Here is an 18,259-nt window from a genome sequence, read left to right on the forward strand (position 1 = left end):
TCCCTCCCTTGGTTCTCATGGTTCCTGCTCAGGCTGACTGAGGGCATCAAAAGACCATCTCCCTTGCCTGGGAACTCCAGACTGTGGGAGACAGGATGTGCCCTGCAGAGGATGCCTATTGAAGGGTGTTGTGGCCTGGATTACTAGCCAGAGCTGGGCTTGCAGAAGTCATGCGAGGCTTGGGATATAACCATGCTTTGGCTACTGACTGGCTCTGAGCTCCTGTGCCAGTACCTGCCTCTCTTTAGAAATGATGGATGGTGGCCTTTCAATGGGGCCAAATCAGGTGACCTGAGAGCCAGGGTAGTTCTCATAGGCAAAGCTTCTGACCCTTATCTCTTCTCCCATGTTGCTTACAGAGTAGCAGGGGAGAAGGCTGTGGACCCAGCCAACAAGATACAACAAGAACAGAATGTGCTGGGTGCAAGGCCTGAGCCCAGTGAGGGAGTCTGACCCCACCCCCATGCCCAGATATATCTGACTTGAGCTCCTACCTCTTGAAGAGTTGATTTTCCAAGTGCCTCTGCTGTGCCCTGCTTCCTGTGTATCCTTGGCCATAGTTTAAAAGTAAAAAACTGGCTGCAATGGCAGGAGGCCCCTATAGAATCAAGGAGGAGATGGAAACATCCATGGCTGAAGAGCTGGTTCCTGGAAGCTGTGTGCAAAGCCAAGAGCACCTAGTGATAGCAGGTGAGGAGCCCGTGAAATTTCCCTCTCCTTGAGTGTCTGCACCTGTGCCTTCGTGGTGGGGAAGGTGTGTGTATAGCTGGGCAGATTCATATATATGCATGTATGTGTTTGCATGTATGTGTGGCTGTGTGTGTGTCTGTGCCTTGGTGTGCATATACATGTATTTGTGGTTTGACTGACAGGGAAGCTGGGAGAAAGGAATTGATGATGTGAGCATTTTGCAGCCCATGAGAGAGTAGGATGGTACCAATATGTGTGGTCCAAGCTACCACTGTGTCTATGACAAAGCATCCGGAGGGCTCAATTTATAAGATTAATCAGATCAATTCTCTCTCCTAAACCTTCAATGCCTCTCCTCATTTAGAGTGAAATCCATACTCCTTTCTGTGATCTATAAGAACTGATCAAGGTCGCCACCTCAACATATTTCATACTGTGGCATGGTGACCCACTGCAAACTGCATTTATTCTTGTCCTTATAACACGCCAAAGTTGGCTCTTCCTCATAGGCTTTGTGCTTTCTGTTCTCTGTGCCTGGGATACTCTCCCTAGATTTTCCATGGCTGGGATCTTTTTTTTCTTTTTCAGGTCTCTGCTTCAATGTTGTTTCTCACTCTTCTAGAAGTAGCCCCTACCTTCTGTCATGTTGCTCTATTTTTATCATTTTGGGAGAATGTATCCCTCATCTGAATCTACACTGACAGATTATTTTCTGTTTTGCCCCCTCACTCCCCCTGTGCACACACAGTTGATTGTTGTAATCCTGTCTCTTGGTCATTGCTCTCCCTCCAGTAACCTAGTCCAGAGCTTGGCCCTCAGTAAATACTTGCTAAACTTTTGAACAGATGAACAGACTGGGGCCTGAGATCTTCCAGTAGATAGCAGTGAATGAGTGTTGAATGATTCCTAAGAAGTTTGGGGACCCTGTCCTCTTTCTGGTGTGTCATGTGCCCAGGAAGCCTTGGTACAGCCTCTATGGGTGTTCCTGGGACCTCTGTTCTTCTCCCTAGAAATGAAAGAGCATGGATCCCAGCCCTTGGGTGCCTCTCATTGGCGACAAAAATTGGATTCAAAGGCTGCTGACTCTGGTTCAGGCCAACCAGTTTGGAATAAGACTGCCACCCGGGCCAAGAAAATGGTACTGTATGGAGGCCTTGGCATGCAGTGACTGGGTTGGGGTTGGGAGTACTGGCTGTAGGGGCTGCAGCCTGACAATGGTAGGTTGAGTAGAGCCAGATGTTGACTTGGGGAGAGGGGAGGAAACTCCTGTGTGCCATTCGGGCAATGAAGGTTAGGGAGGTCCAGCGAAAGGTCAGGGCCATCCTTTGGTAGGCTGGGAGTTCAAACTTGGGAGTGCAGAACACCTGAATCACATATTACTTGGGGACTACATGTATACTTTACTCTGCAAAACTCTAGTGTATGTGAAATGAAACTTTCCTCTATAAATAAATAAATAAATTTCTATAGGTATTTTATACATTTCTCTATATAAATATATATTTTATAGAATCTATTATATTAAATATATATTTATATATTATTTATATTTATAATGCTATATATTTATATATTATTTATATTTATAATACTATATATATATATAAACATAACTCACGAGTGGGACAAAGTAAGGCAAGTGAGGTTCCTATGCTCCCTGGCTTTTAGGAAATCCAGTCAACTTGATACGACTATTTTGTGGCCAATCCTTTAAGCTACATTTAACGTGAGTTAAGGCATGTTCTAGAAAAAAAAAGGCAGCTATATTGTCACAAAAGATACTGGGAAAAAGCAGTCTGTTTGGAGAAGAGGGAGACCTAAATGTTCTAGGGAATATCTCATTCTGTAACCAGTCCTTGAAGTTATGTTCACTGGTGGGTGAGGGAAAGTTTTAGAAATGTGGTTGCTATGCTGTTGCAAAAGTTACTGGGAAAAGACAACCAAGCTGGAGAGTAGGGGAACTTGACTGTTGGAGGGAATCATGTGAGTCTCAAGTTCTGTAGCCAGTCCTTTAAAGCTGCTTTCACTGTGGGTGAGGTAAAGTTTTACTAAAATGTTTTTTATACTGTTGCAAAGATTACTGGGAAAAGGCAACCAGTATAGAGAGGGAGGGAGACTCAATATTCTTGGGAGTCACCTGAGTCCCATTGTTCTGTAGCTAATCCTTTAAGCTACATTCACTCTGGGTGAGGGAATGTTCTAGAAAAAAAAAATGGTGGCCATATTGTAAAGGGGACTGGAAAAAGGCAGCGATTTTGGAGAGGAGGATGACTTGATGATTCTAGGGAATCACTTGAGTCTGATAGTTCTGTAGTGGATTCTGTTAACCAGCTTACCATGGTTGTTACAGTGTTGCAGAGGTTAGTGGGGGTAAGGCAACAAGATTGGAGAGGAGGGAGGCCTCCCTGTTCTAGGGAATGAGTTAAAATAAAATGCCCAAATGATTCCACTGCCAAAGAATAAAGAGAAAAAGAGCCCCCAGAGAACTTCTGGGAATGAAAATAAGCCAGAAATATTGAATTGGCTTCTTTTGTCCAAAGGTAGAAGCCACATCAAGTTGTTCCATCAGGTCAGGCTCCAGCAAGCCACCCATGCCCCTGAGACTGAGGCAGAATGGGGTGGGCATGGGAGGGCAGTTGAGGCGGGGTATAAACTCTGGAGTAATTATAGTTACCTATTAGGACCGCAGGAGTACTTTAAAAAAATCATATTGAATTTAGAAATTAGACATTTAGAATTAAGATTTATCAATTCTATTTATTATTTACTTTTGAGCAAAACAAACAAAAATGAATGGAACTGTGCCCACTTCTGAGAGAACCACAACATGAAAAGATAAAAAAGTTAATAATACTGTTCTTCTGTTTTGGGGGTGAAAAGTAGTGTGCCTTGAAAATTACATGAAAATAAAAATAACACTTTTTGCAATAGTAGAGGGAAGCTATGACTTGTTGAAATTCACAGATTTCCTTAATCTCTATCAAACTGATATAAAATGTTATATTTTATAATGCATATAATTCTAAATGGGGAGTTTCCATAATTAAAAACAAAAAAGCAACAAGACAACTGTTTTTGAACAGTTAGGCCTTATGATGAGCAACCCACAATAGGCTATCATCGACCTGCAGATGTCACATTAATTCCTGTATATTTATGTGTTAAAAACAAACTATGTTATCTCAAACAAACAAATCCCAGCCACCAGTTTCTCATCCTTATGTACCTACAAATCTCTCAAAAAAACTTTTTGTCCTTCTGACCCCAATCTGTAGGAAAATCAAGGGGATGGTGTGGAAATTATTCTAGGAGAAACTCTCAATCAAATTCCTTTTTATAGTCTTGGGATTTTCTTGACAATACTGTCACTTTTATGCTATTTTTGAGGTATCTCAAGAAGAAGATGAAGAGGAAAATCAAATAGTAGTATTACTGTCAAGTACGGTTCACACAGAAAAAGACATGCCAATATCTGTGTGCACTTCTGAGAACGACAAATTTTGCATTATTATAAAAAATGGAGTATGGAGGCCACTTGCAGTTTACTGTTGTTCTTAAGAACATAGGAGGGCTGCAGATATTTCTCAGGTGATAGGCAAGACTTGGTTGTCTATTTCTCATTAAGAGTGAGGCAAATAGAACCATAAAAAAAAAAAAAGAGTGAGGCAAATACAGCCAACCCAGAACTCTGTGTTGGTGAGAACGGAGAGACATTAAGTTCTACTTTAGCAACATGGACTGTACAAAGGGCACCTGTAAATGCCAGAATGGAGAGGGATCTGTTTTGTGGCACAACCACCCCTCTCCCCCATTCATTTAGCTCAAGTTTGGGCTTGGGGGGAACTGCCTGGCTGACAGCCAGGTTGGGTGAGAGGGCTGGATGGCTGTTCCATTTACAGACCTTCAGCCAAGGCCCCTGTCCCTTCCATCCATCCCCCGATGGGTCCTTGAGACCACCCCAGTGTCCCTGCAGCCTCCACATCTGGGTCCTCTCTGGCCACTGGCAGAAGGGGAATTCAGTGATCTACTGCTCCCCATTTGCTTCTGAGCCATAGGCCCACTTCCCTTGGTTTGCTCTCAACACCTTCTGAATGCTGCAGCTTTGCTGAGCTCTCTCACCACCTGTTGCCTCTCACACGACTGCTAGCATTTTTTTTTCTTGCTAGCTCATCTTTTGTAATGAGCAAGCAGGAGGCTTTGCAGCCTCTGTGAGAATCCCAGCAGCTAGGCTTCAGGCATTAATTAGTTAATTTGGCCAGGAGCTGAGTGCTTCATATTCCATGCCTCCTAACTTGCCATTTCCTAACAGGACCACTGAGGCACATTGCTACTAAGTGAAGAACTCTTGGCCAGAGACATCCACTCCAGGGAGTGGTTAGCAGATGGATAAAAATGAAAGCCCCTGGAATGGTCATGCACACACAGAAAGAGGCTATTGTTACCCAGTGGCTAGGGTTCTATCTTGAGCTCAGACACTTACTGTGTGTCCTTAGGAAGAAGTGCAGTCACTTGACAGGCCTCAATTTCCTTGGCTCTAAAATTGAGGTTTTCCATTCTCATCTTGGACTCATCTGATGTCTGTATGTGACAGTGCTGGCGAAGGATGGGGATCCCTGTCACTATTCTTCCTTCCCCACAGCCTGGATGGTCAGAAACTACTGAGGAACATGGTAGGTTGGAGTGGTGACAAATAGCCAACTTGTGGGATTCCCAGGCTCCTCTAGTGGTCTGAAGCTGCCAGCCTGTGATTTCAGAGGAACAGGTAGCACGTGACTCCTGATGGGTACACTATTGGTCCTGGGCAGTGTGGAGCAGCTGCTCAGCTGGGACTGAGTAGGCTACCTTTGCTGACCATTCCTTTTCTTTAGGGGCCCCAGGTGTCAATACCCAGAGTGTTGAAAGAACCAGACCATGGTGATGCCAACCCCCGGGAGTATCCTGGTGGCTTCCAAAGCAGGAGATTCCATTATGAGCGGTAAGAAAGATCCCAGGGACCCTGCAGAAAGAAAGCTGTTGCTCTTTGGGCAGGAACCACAGTGGGCCAGATGGACTGGCAAGCAGACTGACGAGGAGGGTATTGTGAGCAGCTGGCCATGCTTAGAATGTTGAAGCTCTGTTGCCTCCTTACCATAGCCCCTGAGCCTCCTGGCCTCTTGCCCATTCAGGGACTCCAAGCAACCTGAGGATTGGCTGGGCTGGTTCCCAGCCCTGAGGCCCCAGGACCTTCTTACCAGGGAAGGGAAGGACTCAAGGATGACTGAGTCATTGTCTACAAGAGACCCTGCCTTTACCTGCTTGCCCTCATGGCCTTCCTGTGCTCCCTGCCAGGCCTGGCCTGGGACCACCAGTAGCTCTGACCCTCTATCTTTTCTTGTTTCCCAGCAACCCAGAGGCAGATATGGTGGCAGAGATTGGCCTGGAAGAGCTAAATGAACTAGAGATGGAAGTTATGAGAAGGCAGGTGAGCATCTCCTATGCTCATGGTATCTTGGGGCAGGTGGGGCTCGACAACAATGACACCACCCTCTTTGAAGTCATCTTAGCCTCTAGCAGCAGAGTTGAGGTCATGCTCCCCTTCCTTTCCTCCCAGGCCTCAGGCCTCTAGTGACCCACCTTCATGGCAGCTTCAGCCCTGCCTCTCTTCCTGATATGTGGAAGGGAACAGTGGAAGCCAAAAGGAGTACCAAGAGGCAACAGAAAAGGCTATAAGTCTGTGCACAGAGAATGGTGATAAGAGGTCTGGGAAAAGATGTGTCTTCTCAAGAAGAGAACACAGCAGCCCTGGACCCGGAGGGGCATCTACCTTGGTGGCTGTCTCCGGCCCCTGAGTGTCACCCATCTTGGAGTCCTCAGTCTGGTGCTGCTGATGCCCTCATGCCAGCCTGCCCCAAGAATGAAATGCCCTTCCTCACCTCCCCCAGCACAGTTGGGATAGGCTGGCTTCTTCTAGACAACTGGGTGAACACCCAATGAGTGGGCAAAGTGGCTGGTCCTATGAACACAAACAGCCTGGACATCTATCCCATGGGCCCAACCCAGCCCCCTGGTTTCAGTTGTTCTGTCTGCTTCTCACCCAGAGGCACTTTGGCCTACCAAAGGACATCAAATCCCCTTTCTGTACTAAGTTCATACTTTCCCTAGTAGTGAGCCAAGGGCTTCTCCAGAAGCCATTGGCTTGTCATTCATTAGCCTCCTGGTCTCTGCAGCTGCAAGTGATCACCTGCCGGCTGCAAGCCCTGGAGGAACAAGGTGCCACCTGGCGCCACAGGGAAACTCTGTTCTTCACCATGCTGGTGTCAGCCTGTGTCGTCAACCTGTGGCTGTGGATGCGCCAGTGATGCTTCCTGCTTCCTGAGACTTCTTCTCCTTCCTCTCCTTCCCTTTTCTCCCTGGGCCACCCTTGCCCATCCTCCTTCCATCTCCCAGCAGCTCTTAGCAGCATCAGGGCCATTTTCTACTCTGGTTACACCCCTGGCCTGGGGAGGCCCTCGCTGCTGGAAAGTAGAGGTCTGAATGGGCTGAGGCGCAGCCACTTTGGAAGATGAGGAGGGTGGCATGTGGCCCCCACAGTGGCAGGTGCTTCCTGCTTGTCCATCATGGCTCCATGGTGACCATCTCAGAGCTAAACCTTGCCTCTTTGCCCTAAAAGTCCCTTCTGTTCCATCCTCTGTGGCAGTGACTTGGCTGTCTGTGTCTTCCCAGTTTTCTCCCACGTTGTGTATGGGACTCTGCATAGAGAACATGCTCAATAAAAGTTCACTGATAGCAGCAAACTCTGGTGTCTGAACTTCTTACATCCAGGATTCATGTGAGGACAGCAACTCTGAACAAAGTCACTGTTGCAGGGACTGGGATGATGCCACACCCAATAAGTCCTGGTTACTTCCTCCCCTTCCTCCCCAAGGCTCCCTGCCCAGGTAGAGAGCCTGCTTAGGGACAGGGATTGGCAAAGTCCTTCCTGTTGGGTTTATGCCAGTGAGTGCTTGTGGGGAAGAAGTTCTGCAGCAGCTTGTATGGGTCAGGAATTGTAGGCACTCAATCAGAGGAAATCTCCTGGAAGGGACCAGAAACTTTTCTATTTTCCCAGGAGGAAATTGAGTCCTGCAGAGGGAGAACATGGTCCTGGGTCATCCAACAATACTGAGACAGGGTTAGGGCTAGAACGGGTTCTCCTGTGTCCCAGGCTAGGGCTCTGCCTGTCTCATATAGACTTGATGGGGACAAGGCCCCAACTCAACTCTAGAGGCTGGATGCAAGGCCACATGGAGGAATCTTGAACCTCTCTCCCCCATGTCCATGACCCCATGAAGCTCACCTCAAAGTGGATTGCTGGTAGGGCAGTAGGACTTGGCCTGGATGAATATAAAGGCAGTTGTGCTCAGCTCCAGGAGGCCTTGGGAAGAGCTTTTGCCCCTTTTCCTGGGACCAAGGGATAAATACATATGTTTTGGGGGGCAGGGACCCAGAAGCTACTCATAGGCTTTGGTGGCTAACTGGACTTTCCCCAATCTTCCAAATCTGTCAAGGCTTTTCCATCTACAAAAGTAAGAGAGTATGTTAGTCATTAGACATAAAATAAACATGACTATATGTGTGTGTGAGAGAAAAGGGGGTGGGGGGCAGACAGAGAGAGAGAGAGAGAGAGAGGAGAAGGAGGATGAGAGATAGTGGGAGAGGGATGGAAAGAAGGAGGGAATAAAAGAGAGAGACTTGAGTCATGAGCCTACTTTGCCCCTGCCCCACCCATCTCTGGTGCTCAGTGGTCCCCATAAAATGAGGGTATTCTTCTACTCTTGAGTCTCAGGAACCTCCTGTCAGCCCTGAGGGATACCATACATATGGTCACTGGGGCCTGGGCCCTGCTGAAAGCGGAGACAAGAACACTTAATGAAGAAACAGTTGGGAGCTTCCCTCTTTGGTCTCAAAGTAGAGAGGGTAATGGGGTGCCAGAGGAAGTCCCTCGGTGAAATGGGGAGAGGGCTGCTGCTCTAGAGACAAATGCTTCTAGTTGGGAAATCCAAGAGGCCTGGGGAGAAGCTGAAGCCTCTGTGCCTCCTCCAAATGGGCCCTAGAGCACAAGAATCATCTGAAGGCTAAGAGTAAGGCTGGAGGACTTCTTTGCAGGCCACCCGTTCCCTCCCCACAGCCTCAGGCAGACCAGGCCCCAATGTATAGGGACTTATTAAGGGGAACAGCGACAAGGCCAAAGTTCCCACTGCCTTTGAAGGCATGGAAGACCAGCCAAGCAGAGTGTAGAGGCCTGGAGTTAAGGATGCCATGAGGTCTCCCCTTGAGTGGCTCTTTGAAAGCCACCCCTTTCTTCTGTTCCAGCTGGCCATGCCAAAAGGCTCAGAGGAAGAGAAGGGTTCTGTAGGCTGGGGCAAGCCTTTGGGATATGGGTCTGCATGTGTGAGTGAGCAGACACGGACATGTTTGCAAAAGAAGTCTGGCTGAAAATATGTTGTGAAACAAAGGTTTACTCTTGGGAGCAATTTAGCTAAGTTGCAAACAAACAGTGTGGCAGCCCCCTGGAGAAATGCTTCTCGGGCTAGGTAAGCTAAGGTGGAGAACTTGCCTAGGCCCTGGCTGGCCTCCATATTTTGCCTTGCGGTGTGACTACTTGGCTACCAGCCTTGCCTGCCCACTCCATCTATGGAGCCCTCCAGAGTGGAAATGGAGCCAAAGCTTCCCTATGCTATTCTCCATGGCAGCCTGGGAGACAGGCAGTGTGGGTCCTTCTGCAGAGTTCTGTTATGGGCCCTATTACAGGGGTTGGCACCTCCTACTAAGCCCTCTGACTATAATCCACTGGGAGCATCTGCTTCCTTGATGCTGTTTCCCTGCCAAGCTGCTCTGGCCTTGCCCAAGCACTCCAGCATTAGCCCAACCCATCTCCCAAGAAGGTTTGAACTTCTTGGGCAAGTGGAGGAGCAGAGAGACTCATTTATACTTGGATGTGGTGGAAGGGGTTCTTCTGGACTGTGCTGTTTATTGTTCCTCTATGAAACTTCCTATGGGCTGCCCAGGCTTTGCATTAGAGGAGTACATAGCTGATGCCCACACTGGATCAGGAGCTGCTAGAAGGAAGGCACTGCTTCCATTGCCTTCTGCATCCCTGGCATTTAGTAGAAGTAAAGGTCTGGTAGGATGGCCTCTGACCAGGGTCCCTGGAGAGCAATTCTGACCTGATTGCCTCCTGAAAGGAGGGCTGGCCTTGCCTTAGTCATACAAGTCTGGTCTTTAGGACATGCCCCCTGTGGAAAATACTTTGGCATAAAAGTAAGTCAATTCTGAGCACTACTTTCTTTGGTTCACCTACTATGTGTCAGCACATTACATTTAAAAAATAATTACACAAGTCCTGCTTGATGATATCTTTCTGAAAACAACAAACATTATAGGTTTAGCTAACAAATCCCTTTATCTCACAATGTTAAGCCCCTCTATAGAACTAACTCCCATGTTCAGCTTGGTGTGCATCCTTGCAAACTGTCACTGTCACATGCAGATACACGTACTTGTTTGTGTCCTGGGCCTTGTGCACACGATCTCATGTAAGCCACCCCACGCGACCTGCTCAGGGATGAGGTAATTCCCCAGCTGTGTGTACAGGTAAGGAAAACTGTAAGCCTCTGGTCATGTTTGCCCCACTGGACTCGTCCCTAAACCCCTATCAGCCCTGGCAAAGGCTGAAACTCAATATTCTAGTTTTGTCTCAGGTTGGCTTCCCAGCAGCTGGGGAAGCCTGGCAGAGGAAGGTGGGCATGTGGAGAGAGAGATGTGAGGTGCATGGAGGGGGCTCTGTTGTACCTGGTAGCAGGCTGAAATCCCGGTCTCTTGCAAAGGAGCTAATGACTTGCCACCCAAGGGTCCTTGACTTCTTTCACTTCCCCAACCATGGCCCCTCTTAGAGTCCAAGTTCAGACAGAGCTGGAGAAGAAGTAATGGGTTCCTCTCCAACCTTGTCCCACCCCAAGAATCTCTTTTGTTTCTCAGGTTTCTCCTTGGTTTGCCATCTAGTGAGGTAGTCTGGCCATGACTGTGACCAAGACCAGGAGGCAGCTGCATGGGGACAGTGAGCTGGCAGCTTTGAGTCCCCAGACGCAAGGCCCTGAGTGATGCATGCTCCATGTAAGCGAGGGCTCCTCAGGGAGCTTGGGAGGGGCTGGCTCCTAGGTCTGGGCAGACAAGCAGCTCCCACAACCAGGCAGCACAGCATTCAGCCCTTACCTGCTTATAGCCTGAGGTGTAGAAGGCCCACAGTGACAAGGTCACACATCCAGCCAGCAGGCCCAGCAGCTTCTCCAGTGGGCAGGTGCCACTCTGAGCCAGGGTCTTGAGCTTGCTGCAGCTGTGGGCATGAGCTCCTCTGGGCCACTGCCAGCCTCTCCTGTTGGTGTCAGGGAGTGTGGGGAAGCTCTCTGACTGGGGGGGGGGGTCCCAGCTGGGTGGGGATTAAGGGACCCCACAGGCTTGGGACTAGGAGCACTAGGAGGTCACTGCTGGCGTCAAGTGCTGATGATTCCCCAAGGTCTTATCTCTGATTGGAGGCTTCACAGATGGACCAATGGATGCTGACTGTGGCCAGGGGACAGCCTGCCTCTGAAACCATCTGATTGGTAAGGAAAGGGACAGGCATTGGGTTGAGGCAGCCACTGATCAAGGGCTGACACCATCTTGTGGCCAGGGCTGGTGGTCTCCATGTGGTAGGGGCAGGAGCCCATGAAAGTGTACAGGTCCTAGAGCCTGTCTTGACATGGTATTTCATGTGATTGGTCTTCCCAGGAAGCTGAGGGAAAGTGGCTGTGTGGGGAACCATTGTCCCTTGTCATAGCAGCTGAATGAAATCCTGGGGGCTCTAGGAGTATATAGACACGGAGTTCTATCTTAAGCTTGGTGCAAGGCTGCTAAGTCTTTGTTCTCTTCTAAGAGAGTGGAAGAGAGTGGTTTGAGGAGGCTTGAAGTAGAGGGGCTGAGGGGCTACTTGGCCAGACAGAGTTTGGTGGGAGAGAAGGAGAATCTTGTGGGTCTTACCTTCTACACCTGCCTCCACTGTCTGCCTAGCCCAGGGCATTTCTGTGTATCCCAGCCTCAGAGCATGGGGAGTGTGCCACTTGGAGCTCCATGGCTCTCTGCATATGAGGAACAATGGAGGTAGGGGTGGGGGTTATGTAGTGCTTCTTTCAGAACTCCTACTGGGATTTCAGTCTTTGCTTTCAGCCCTTTGAGTTCACTCTGGCTTCTTCAGAAGAGCCTTGAGGAAGAGTTACCACTACAGGCCTCTCAGGCTTTGGGAGCCAGCCCTTCTACCATTTGATTACATCTGCAATCAAGTTTTTGGAGCTTCTGACTGAGGAAAGATTCCACACCCAGGCCTAGGGCAGGGACAGGCTCTCCATTTTGGCCCCTCAGCTGAGCTTGCCCTTTATCTCAGCTTGACCCCAGGCCAGGAAGTGTCACCTCCATCCATGTTGGCCTGTGGCCATAAGAGGCATCTACTATTGAGGTGGCCCAGTCTCTAGATTTCCTGCCAGTGTCCTGTCCCTGCTATTGAAAGAGCATGAGAAGAGCCTTTAGTACCACTTGTGAGGTAAAGCCTCCAGGGTGATGGCTGCCTTACCTAAAGGGAGTGACATTAAGTGCTTGGACTGGATACATGTGCTTTGAGTTGAACCCCAACTGTGGCTGACAGGGTGTATACTTGGTTGGCCCTTAGGTGCCATGGTGGCCTCAAAACTTCTAGGACCAGACCTGGCCACACCCCACCAGGCTCCAACATGAGATGGTTCCATAAGAGATGAGGTTGCAAAGATAGGTCTGGTGAAATCCAGAAGAGATTTGAATGCCCAAATGCAGAGTTTGGAATTTGTCATGTAGATGATTCATATACCCATTCAATAAGTACTTAACACACCATGTCCTTATTCATGTCGATGTAACTATCTTGTGAGGAATAGACAATAAGCATGTAAGGAAATGACAAGTTTATGATACAAATAAAGTGGGTAAAAGTGAAAATAAAACAAGATATAGATTTGGGAAAGTGCAAGTTCAGGAAATTCATTCATTCATTCATTCATTTGTTCGTTCATTCAGTTCCCAAATACATATGTGCTTATCATTGGGCTAGGCTTTTGAGATTAATGACTAAACACAATAGACAAGTCCCTGCTCTGAAAAAGTTTATTTCTAAGGTGAGGGCATCTGCCCATTCCATGGGTTTTGGATGCAGGAGTGACAGACAGACCCTGGTATAGACTTACTGAACTCACTCTTGTAGTGTGGAAGGTAGAGACGAGGTAGGGCTGTGGGTTTGGAGGCAAAGAAGCAAAGAGTCAGAAGGCTGTGACAAGGGTTGAGGCCAGGCCTAAGGCAACAGCAGTCAGGCTAGACAAGAAAGAAGGTACTGAAGGAAGGTTTCGGCAGTAGAACCAACAGGATTTACAGATGGAGTGGGGCATACCAAGGATGATTCCTAGCTTTCTGGACTAAGCACCTGTGGGGGGAGATGTGGCTTTCTCAAGATAAGGCACTGGGGAGATAAGAGTTGGGGCTGGGGTCAGAAGGTCATGTCAGATTGGGACATGTTGAGTCCAAGGCCCAATGACTGCCCCCAGGAGATAGAGATGGCCAATGGGCACCTGGGGATGTGGAGCACAGAAGGGGCTTCTCAGTGGGGACAACAGGTATTGGGGATATGAACTACTATCTCTAGTGTCCAGCCTGTCCTAGGAAGAGCCTCCCTCCCCTGGGGTATGGACTGAGTGTGGCTGATGTCAGAAATAATGCCCTAACCCCAAGTTTGTAAGGAAACGAATTCTGTCTTGGCAAAAGAAGCCAAACCATGGCAAGTTTCTGATGTCATGGTGTCTACACTAGAGGCTGCAGCCCATTGCCAAAGGAATGGTCAACTGTGCTGGCCTACTAGACCTCTTGTACAAAGCCCTGTCTCTCTGGAGACTTTGTTCATTCAACAAATAGTTCTTAAGCATCTGTTTCTTAAAGAAGCTATGCTGGAGCCTGACCTCAGGGTGGCTGATGATAACTAAAAGTGGATAAACATCAAGGATTTACTGCCTTCCAGGTACTTACTCCACCTCCAGCTTGGGGTTGCCCACTCTCAGCTCCTGCTAATTCTCCTTTGCCATAGCTGGGCCCCTTTCAGATGTCCCTCAAAGCCTGGGGTACAAGGAGTCACTGCAATTTCAGCTCTACAAGAGCCTGCAGTGCCTGGTGCAGTTATGACCTAACTCTCCTCTTGGTAGTCATGCCCGATTTCTTGATTCTGTTCACCTTCCAGGCTGGCCCTGTGGCTGAGTGTGCTTTTGGAGCCAGATTGCTTAGGTTTGAATCTGTGAAGTGGGAATAATAATAGTATCAGACTCATCAGATTGTGAGGATTAAGTGAATTAACTCAGGTCAAATACTCAGCACATGATAGCTACTGAATGAGTGAGAAGCTGCCTCTGTACCCCCAGGTTCTAGCTTCTTCTTGGTTCTTCTTGTCACTGTCTGCCTGTCTGCCTACTTCCCTGCTTTCCTGCTTGCTTGCCCTTACCTCCCAGCCACCCATGGTGTGCATGACTCACCTCTTGGTACCATCCTTTGCCTGCAGCGTAGGACCTTCTCTGCTGTAATGGCTAGGATTGAATATCTGAGGCACTAGTTTCTGGCTTGAGACTTGGAGCCCACCTTTCTAGGCTGTCAGTCATGGAAGAATTCCCTTCCCAATCATAGAATAAAAACTCTGGCTGGTATTAACTTGAATCTGAGGCCAAGATGGCCTGGACTGTAAAAGAAGTTGGGATAGTTGGTCACCTGGAGGGAGTCATGAGATTTCCAGGAAGCGGCACTGGAGTGAGTCTCTCTACTAGCAGTTTCCTCTTCTGAGCTGAGTCTTCTGAGATTCCTCAGAATTGCACTAAGGTTTATGTTTTCTTACCCCTCTCTCCATCTCTTCCTTACTTTCATTCATCAATGTGTATATCAGTGCTTTCCAGGAGCCAGCTTCAGTGCTATGTGGGGATGCAGTGCCTAACAATGCAGATACTGATGCCTGCCCTCAGGCAGTGCACATTCTAGTACAGGACGGTGTTGACAAGAAGGGTGGCATAGTGTGGATTTCACCGTAGGACTTTGAAAACTTGGTGAGAAGCTGTGCACAGGGAGACTGAGCCTGGACATGCTCTTCAGGAAGAAGCTTGAGTACCAAGCCACACTGAAGGCCAGAAGCTGAAGGCTTGAAGTCTCAGTTGGTCACAAATGTCTTTTGAAAGGCTGATGGTGGTGGTGAATTCAGTGTGATTTGGGATGAGGTGAACTGCTGTTGTCCAAGGGGAGCCAGAGAATGATGTCCAGTTGGAAGTTGAAAGGAAAGCCTGAGAGACAGATTTTGCCTTTATTACTATCAGGTCCTACCTTTATTATTGGACATTTGATTTCAGTTTTACTTTTGTGACTACATAATGTGTCTTATTTCTCTGGTTACTTTAAAGATTTTTCCATTATCAATGGATTTGCAGAATTTGATTATAATGTGCCTTGGTATCATTTTCTTGATTTTTCTTGTGCTTAGGTCATTGAGATTTTTGTATCTGTGGGCTTATAGTTTTTCTCAAAATTGAAAAAAAATTGACCATTATTTCTTCAAATATATATTTTTTTCTCTCTCTCCTTTAGGAACTTCACCAACACCTATATTAAGCCACTTGAAGTTGTCCTACGGCTCATTGACGTTTTGCTCTTTCTTTTCCTGTTTCTCTTTTCTCTTTGTGCTTCATTTTGGACAGTTGATTTTTTTAAATTTTTTTAATGTTTATTTATTATTTTGAGAAAGAGAGAGAGAGAGAGAGAGAGAGAGAATGAGAGAAAAAGACAGAGACAGAGACCAGCAGAGGAGGGCAAAGAGAGAGAGAGACACACAGAATCTGAAGCAGGCTCAGCTATCAGCTATCAGCACAGAGCCTGACGTGGGGCTTGAACTCATGAGCTGTGACATCATGACCTGAGCCAAAATTGGATGCTTAACTGACTGAGCCACCCAGGCATCCCTCATTTTAGATAATTTTATTATGTTAGACAAAATACACTAAACAACATGAAACTTGTTGTCTTCAAGTTTACTAATCTCTTTGCAACATCTGATTGGCAATTAGTTGTATCTAATGTACTTTTCATTTCAGAATTTGTAGTTTTCATCTTTAGAAGTTTGATCTGGGTGTTTTCATATATTCCATACTCTTACCTAACTTTTTCAACATATGGAATATAGTTACTTTAAGTATTTTAATACCCTTGTCTGGTAATTTTACACTTGTATCAGTTCTGGATTTATTTTAATTGGTAGATAATTTCCTCATCATTATGGAGACATTATCTGTATGCTTGGTAATTTTTAAGCAGATGCCACACATTGTGAATTTTACCTTGTTGGATGCTGGATACTTTTTTTTTAATTCTTAAAAATATTTTTGGGTCTTGCTCTGGGATGAAGTTAAGTTATTTGGAAAGGGTTTGATCCTTTTGAGTTTTGCTTTTCAGACTTTTTCATTGGGACCAGAACAGGGTTCAGTCTAGGAATGAATTATTCTCCATTACAGTATCAGGATCCTTCTGGATACTCTACCCAATACCCCATTAATCATTAGGTTTTCTAGTCTAGTTGGTGGCATCAGACATTATTCCAAGCCCTGTGTTAGGGTTGGGAGCTATTACCTCTAATTTTTTGGAATCATTATTTCCCCAGCCATAGATAACTTCCTTCATCATAGGTGTGTGTTAATAAATGGTCAGGTGAATACTTGAAAGGGTCTCTGCACATCTCCAGAATTGTGTCTCTTTGCAGTTCTCTCTTCTCCAGTACTCTGTTCTGCAAACTCTAACTGCCTTGATTTCCTTGGATATTCTCGTCTGTCTTCTCAATCCAAGGAATCTATAAGGCTCCATCTGGGTTTCCTGTTTCTGTGACACAGTCTGGGACCTGTCACAAAAGTAATCTGGGGCAAGTGTAGGGATAATTTTCTTCCTGACTCTTAGTGGTCATTGACCGTTGTTCCCTATGTCAGGGAGGCAAACTGGAGTTCAGGTGAGAAGCTGGGCTGGTGTTATAAATTTGCAAGTCATCGGAATACAGATGTGTTTAAAGCCACAACCCTGACTGAGGAAATGAAAGAACAGATAAGGGATCCATCCAGAGACTGAGTTCAGGAAACTCCAAACTTTAAAGTTAGGAAAGAGGAAGATGCTTTTATAGGACACTGTAAGAAGTCGCCAGTGAGGGAGGAGAACAAAGAGAGTGGAACCCCTTATTTCAAGAAAGAGAGAGTAGATAAGATGTGTCAAATGTTGTTGACAAACAGAATAGACATGAATTGAGAAGTGACTCTGAGGATAACTTGTGCTCCTCTCTTCCCTTTTATTCTGGGAACAACATTTTCAGAGACTCGGCCAAACTCTTTAACCTCAGCACTTATCACAGACCTGATGCACAATAGGTGCCATGGAAATATGCATGGGATAGGTGAGTGAATAAAAGAGTACCAGGCAGCAGTGAGCATTTGAATGAGCCACAAACGGGAAGCTAATCTGCCTTTTTGTCTTGGCTGTATGACTACTTTGTCCCTTCTGTCCCTGGCTTTAGCATCTCTGAAGGAATTGTCCTCAGAATGCTTTCAACCAGGATCCAAGAAACTCCTTGGATCTTGTTTTTCTATAAAAGTTTTGGGTTGGTTGCTCAACTTGTAGGTGAAGAGAAAAGAGGTCCAGAAGTATATCATGATTGACGTCAGCCTTTTTACAGAATCATTGTGTTACTCTGAAAGCTTTCTTCCTTGGGTGTCCCACTTTCCATCTAGGACCCTACCCATTTCCCTTCCCTTTGCCAGTTACATGGTGTGCTGTCTTTCTTGCCCAGCCTAGTCCTGCCCTCACACTTACTCAGTTTCCCCTGTGTACCCCTGCAGCAGCCATTGCAAACCTTCTGGTCTCCAGTCTGCATCTACTGTTGCCTGATGCCTCTGAAGATGAAACCTCTTTCATTTCACTGAGAATGTAAGAATTCTCACATGACTGAGCCCCTTCGGGTGTTTCTCACAATATCCCCATACCCATCTAACCTGTCTGTCTGTCACCTCCTTCCTTCCTAGTCTATTCATTATTGGCCCCTCCCTCTATGTTCTTCGTAAGTCTCCCCTTACTCCTCTGGTACCTGGAGCCACCCATTATATCCATCTTTCATGAGCTCCAGCCTTAAATGGAATTGGTCACATGCACAGATACTTTCATTATCTGTTGAATTGTTCTTCAAAAACTTTATACCTGCTTTTTAAAAAATCTCCTTTTAGTAAAAGAATAACAGGAGCAACACAGAGAACCTCTATCTCTCTCCTTTCTCTCTCAGTCAAGCTTCTGGAAAGAGTTAGCTATATTCATATCTTTTCTTTCTCACCTCCTACTACTTACTTATGAAACCCTGCAAAACATGCTGTTTTTTACCACCACTCCCAGAGGCTGCTCTTTTTTTTTTTTCTTAGAAAATTTAAGTATAGTTGACACATAATGTCGCATTAGT

General features: G+C 46.7%; 1 protein-coding gene across 1 annotated transcript; it reads left to right on the forward strand.

Annotated features, from left to right (window-relative positions):
* The first annotated feature begins 382 nt into the window (after window positions 1-382).
* On the forward strand, window positions 383-7,463 carry FATE1 (fetal and adult testis expressed 1). The gene is made up of 5 exons (XM_015086632.3): window positions 383-690; window positions 1,701-1,828; window positions 5,559-5,665; window positions 6,073-6,151; window positions 6,897-7,463. The coding sequence occupies exons 1-5, from the start codon at window positions 585-587 to the stop codon at window positions 7,026-7,028; spliced, it is 552 nt and encodes a 183-aa protein (XP_014942118.2). The 5' UTR covers window positions 383-584; the 3' UTR covers window positions 7,029-7,463.
* The last annotated feature ends 10,796 nt before the right edge of the window (window positions 7,464-18,259 follow it).

The sequence above is a fragment of the Acinonyx jubatus genome, chromosome X, assembly GCF_027475565.1.
Source record: "Acinonyx jubatus isolate Ajub_Pintada_27869175 chromosome X, VMU_Ajub_asm_v1.0, whole genome shotgun sequence".
NCBI classification, from domain to species: domain Eukaryota; kingdom Metazoa; phylum Chordata; class Mammalia; order Carnivora; family Felidae; genus Acinonyx; species Acinonyx jubatus.

Coding starts and splice junctions, on each gene's coding strand:
- FATE1 (XM_015086632.3), top strand. CDS start 585: ATGGCAGGAGGCCCCTATAGAATCAAGGAGGAGATGGAAACATCCATG. Junction 691..1,700: donor AGAGCACCTAGTGATAGCAG/GTGAGGAGCCCG, acceptor TCTTCTCCCTAG/AAATGAAAGAGCATGGATCC. Junction 5,666..6,072: donor AGGAGATTCCATTATGAGCG/GTAAGAAAGATC, acceptor CTTGTTTCCCAG/CAACCCAGAGGCAGATATGG.